The 5,562-nt window shown below is 37.8% G+C and overlaps 1 protein-coding gene across 1 annotated transcript; it reads right to left on the reverse strand.

The window, feature by feature from the left end:
* Positions 1–751: 751 nt before the first annotated feature.
* On the reverse strand, positions 752–2,704 carry LOC108765799 (Hyls1 centriolar and ciliogenesis associated). Its single transcript, XM_018514645.1, is given in 9 exon segments — positions 752–854; positions 939–1,123; positions 1,208–1,421; positions 1,423–1,628; positions 1,669–1,804; position 2,065; positions 2,184–2,262; positions 2,473–2,623; positions 2,686–2,704. Coding segments are annotated over 8 exon segments (972 nt in total). The 5' UTR covers positions 2,573–2,623; positions 2,686–2,704; the 3' UTR covers positions 752–803.
* Positions 2,705–5,562: the final 2,858 nt, after the last annotated feature.

Consider the following 5,562-nt stretch of genomic DNA (forward strand, 5'->3'; position numbering starts at 1 on the left):
TTCAAATTCAAATTCATGCATAGTATAATATATAGTGGAATGCGACCTCGTCACAATACAAAAATTATTTTTTTTAGTAAAATATCAAAAACTTACCTTTATTTTGTCTATTGACACCAAAAAGAAGTCGATTTAAAAAAAAAAAAAATCTTGCCGAGCAACGGTTGCGGCCACACCGGGGTGACTATTCACCCCACGTCGAGAAAACGAACGCTCAAAGCGCCGTCATGCGATTTTTCGGCTTCCTATGTAATGGAGTCACATCTCACACGTGTCTACTAGTGACAGATGTCGATACTTGTTATCAATTTCAAATGTTTTAGACCTCTAATTTCACTTTTCCTAAGCCTGGGGTACAAAGTCATCCCGTGTGGCCGCTAAGGGTTATGTGTCATATACTGAAGTTTTACATCTATTTTTTTTATGTATATAGGTTTGAACGTGTATGACATGTTGAAACACAACACTGGTACTTACGGAAAAAACAGCTAGAATAGAAGAAAAATTACTTTATCATTTACATAGGGCGGACAATAATCAATTATTACGTCCATTTAAACTTAATCAACAATGAGAAACGATTTTTCATGAAATTAGAAACTTATGCATACATATATGTGTATTATTGGTTATATATACAGATTGCAATGCTTGTGTATGTACATATTTTAAGTATCACTTTACAAATTAAATCATTAAAAAATATTAAAGTAAAATAGTTTAATTATTGTCATATTATTTAACAAATTAATTTTCTATAGGTATACATTTCTTCTCTTTAAGACAATTTGTTATCACATCTGTCACTTCCTCTTTAATATTGGTGTGCGTGTAATCGACTTTTTTGAAAGTGGCTAAAATTAAATCATATATGTTTTACGGGAAAAATTTCAGCATATACATTCATAACTGACATTGTGACAATTTATGAATCTTACTATAGGATGTGGATCTGTACCAAGCATCTTTTCTCGCACAGCCTACCTTACTTTGGAATGCTTTGCTTCTCCAGGAAAGGATATCCGCTTCCATTCTTGTTGATACTTTTGATAAAGAGCAACAGGGTCACACTTCTTGTTGATGATATTTTTCTGTACCTCCGATTGTAACCTCCATGGTCGAACTGTATACAAATAGCTCGAATACAAAAAAGAAAAATTCTTAACGATTTTAACAAAATTATATATATAAATCTTACACAACTTACATGATTTAGGTCCAGAATTAACAGATGATTTTGCAGATAAGGCACTTTGTGTACGAATGTTTCCAGTCGGATCTGATGTAACGCTCTTTGATTCCGATTGGCTTACATAATTTGATAAAACCGGTGCGCTCGATGGATGTATCAAAGTCATTGGTTTCATCTGTTCGTCTATTTTTAAATTTTCCTTATATCTTTCTGCCAAATGACTATTTTTTTGTTAAACATTTAAAAATATCTTGTTTAGTTTCACTTTTTGAGTTTTTAATAACTGGATAAGATTTAGTATGAGAATAATTTTGTTCACAATAAATCCTATTAGATTCAGCTATTTCAATAGCATTTTGCTTGTTGCATTTTGTTTCTGATAATTTCTCATCTGATTTTATCACGTTTGCTTTGGAGCATCTTTGTTTTTGTACATCTTCCTCCTTAGAGATACATCTTATTCTTTTACCACTGACTCATCATCAAGCGAATTTGAACTTTTACCACTGACTCATCATCAAGCGAATTTGAAGATTCAGAAGGAACAATATTGCTTAAGGAATAATCTGCTGTGTCATGATGTCTATAAGCTTCCCTGAGCAAAGTCTGTTGCTTGTGTAAGCGAGCGCCTGTCGCCGTTGTCCAGCGACATTATTTGCGTTGTCAGCCGCCTGGTGGCGCCGTGAACTCCGTGCCGTAGCGATCACGAACGATCGCGCTCTATGTTAACCGTGGAGAGAGGGCAACTGACGGTTGCGACGTGGAGATCCCGGATTGGTCGCTTGAGATAATTTAAAATGAGAACAAGAACTTCTTCGTAGAGAGCCATCGAGAACGGACGTGTATAATGCTGTGCGGAAATAAAGAAATACTCTAACGAGGTCCTGAAGATTGTTCACGAGATTCCTCCTCCCCTCTAATATCCTGACACCTGGCTGTCGCGGGAAGTAAACGCGGCTGCTAAAATTTAAAGGTTAAAAGAGCCCTACACTTGTTAATTATTTTCGTTTTAATCTCTTCTTTTTGTTGCTGCCTTTCGCGTTTTCTTACCTTTCTGTATATCTTCAAATCTAGAAAGAAAAATGTAGCAAAATCCCAACTGTTTTATAACAAAGTAAACACACATCGATTTTTTAGCAAATAAATAACAATAGGAAGAAAAAATAATATAAACAAATGTGTATCGATTAATAATGTGGCAATATTATTATTATTATTATTATTGTAAAATAAAAATAAAATGGAAAGAAATAAAAAGAAAAATCAAGTGTTACACTTACCTTTCATAAAAGCTTTTAGTTGAATCGCAGTGATGCCGACGAAACTTAACGAATTCAAAAGAACGAGAACTTCTCGCGGATCATCTTTAATCTCTGACATAATTGCATCAAATTGAGAAAGAAATTTGAAAGATGATACGACACTTCTCACCTCTTCTTCTACTTCTTTTGGTTTCTCCTTGATTGATTTTTCGACTCAAATTTAATTCTCACCTTTTAAATAAGAGAAACGTTAATATTAGCTGCTTTCCATTTACACCGATTCTCAGATAATTCTCACTTGTGACGTCATAACTCAGTTGAATGCGCGTTCCTTTTGCATTTTGACAAGTGAGATTCAACTGAGTTTTTACCCATAATCTGCACAAGATCGAGACAGTGTGCTTAAGTGAGTCTCGTAAACTCACCTCAAAGTGAGGTTATGAACCTGTATTGACATGTGATAACTTTTTACCAAAGTAAGCAAGTAGTGACGTCATTAATCTGAGTATAAAATGCTCAGCTCACATGTAAATGGAAAGCAACTATTATCATCAGAGAGAAATCTAAGATCACGCAGTAAAAAGAAAGAGATCAGACTTGGGGATCTCTTCTTTTTCTTCTTCTTCTGTTTTTTTGGCCACCGCAGCCTAGACAGGATGGTACTGGGTCATTGAGTTTTGCGTAAATTGGGGTAATCGTAAGTGGGAGTGCTATGCACCGGCCACCTCGAACCGGGCGAGTAATGGATGATGCAATAAAAATGGTGAGGCGCCCCTTTAAACACTGGACGCCTACGGCTACGGCGCTTCCACGCCGCACGGCCGCGCGCCAAGACAGATAAAGGGACTATTGAAATTGAAATACTATGGCACAGTCCAAGCCGGCAACGCTTTCCAAAAATATAGTCGAGGTGACGCAACACCCGAGACGAGAGGGAACACGTCCGATCCGCTCGAGTGGTCTATAAGAACTTGACTTCGGGATCTCGACCGGTTGAAATCTGCCTTAAGGGCTTCGTACAATAAAAGGAACAGGGAACAGAGATCAGAGAATAGGAATTTTATGGGCCTGCGCACAATAGAGGAATAAGAATTAGATATTAAGATTTCAACCTATCAGAAACCGCGTATTCCGATGTACGCGGTTTCTAATAGGTTGAAATCTTAATATCTAATTCTTGTTCCTCTATTATGCGCAGGCCCTAACTTATCAGAAACTGTGTATTCCACAATACATGATTTCTGATAGGTTGAAATTCTTATTCTCTGTTCTCTGTTCCCTGTTCCTTTTATTGTACGGAGCCCTTAAGGCAGATTTCAACCGGTCGAGATCCCCAAGTCTGATCTCTTTCTTTTTTACTGCGTGATCTTAGATTTGTACGGAGCCCCTTACTCCAGATCTACAATAGGTGTTTTAAGCCTTAAGTCGTAAGAAATTGATCAATTACAGTCGAATCCGAGAAGAATATGCGACTGTGATTCGCCTATTTCTTATGGCTTAAGGCTTAAAACCCTATTGTAGATCCGGGGTTATGGATAAATTTACTACTAATTCTATTTCCGTCAGATTACGTAGATCTAAAGCAATATCCTGATTGGCTCATCGGCTTAAGTTTACATCTCAGCATGGTGCCTACTCATGCAACGGAATAGTGTAACGCGGAACAAGAGGAGAACCAATCACAAGCGTACCACACCAATTGCAAATGATGCGGAACACTTGCGATTGGTTCCGCTCTCGTTCCGCGTTATGGCCGCAGGGAGGATCCCGTTTGCTTACAATCCCGATTGCACACACCACTCAGGTCAGCTTAGTAATTTTTCACTGCTTTACCAATGAGAATATTTTATTTTTAAATTAGCCAATTAGCGACGCATGTGTGCAACATGCAATGTGTGCAATCGGAGCTTTCCCATGGCCGCACAGCACAGAATCTTGCATAACGCATAAAGGTAAATTTTCACGGGCTGCTCAAACCGGCTGTTTCAGCGACAAAAAGAATTACCTGGTAAAAATTGACGAATATCAAATGTCCATTTTGATCGCGTGATCCTTTTTGTCGCTAAAATAGCCGGTTAGAGCAGCTCGTGAAAATTTACCTTAACACGTAAGTCCGGATCTACAATAGGTGTTTTAAGGGTCCAGACACAAGCTTTTGCATAACGCATAATACATAGTGCATAATGGAATCAACCCATCGAAATTTTTCTTTTCCATGGAATGAGAGGAAAGGAAAGCTTCTGATTAGCTGATTCGCTTATGCACTATGCGTTATGCGTTATGCAAAAGCTTGTGTCTGGGCCCTAAGTCTAAAGGCTATCGCACATGAAATGCATAATAGAGCATAAACATAACATAAGACCGCTCGACCAATGAACATCTTATGTAAATCAATATGGCGACTTAATGCTGGATGCTCATTGGTCCAGCGGTCTTATGTTATGTTTATGCTCTGTTATGCATTTCATGTGCGATAGATCTAAAAGCCCCAGACACAAGCTTTTGCATAACGCATAGTGCATAAGCGAATCAACTAATCAGAAGCTTTCCTTTCCTCTCATTCCATGGAAAAGAAGAATTTCCATTGGTTGATTCCATTATGCACTATGGCCGGTATTCATAATCAGATCTTATATTTAAGACCGTCTTAAGTTCAGCCTTGAGATGTCATGAACCAATCAGAGAGCCACATTAGCATCTTAAGACATTACTTAAGACAGTATTAAAATAAGAACCGACTATGAATACCGGCCTATGTATTATGCGTTATGCAAGAGTGTCTGTTGCGGCTATAAGAAATTGACCAATTACAATCGAGTGCGAGAAGAATAATTGATTGTGATTCGTCCATTCCTTATGGCTTAAGGCTTAAAAATCTATCGTAGATCCGGGTAGAGTCCTAGATTTATCAGAGAGGCGCAACCGGTGTTATGCATTCTGATTCGCTGTTGCAATCTAACCAATTGCGTGACTTGGCAGCCATTTATAGTACTAGTGACTATTTCTATTTCATTTTATCCTATACATTCTATCTCACATTATCCTACACGTCTTATCTTGTTTGACATATGCTAGATTCCCACTGCATCCAATTTGCGTCGTACGACG

Source organism: Trachymyrmex cornetzi, unplaced genomic scaffold (genome assembly GCF_001594075.2).
Source record: "Trachymyrmex cornetzi isolate Tcor2-1 unplaced genomic scaffold, Tcor1.1 scaffold540, whole genome shotgun sequence".
NCBI classification, from domain to species: Eukaryota; Metazoa; Arthropoda; class Insecta; order Hymenoptera; family Formicidae; genus Trachymyrmex; species Trachymyrmex cornetzi.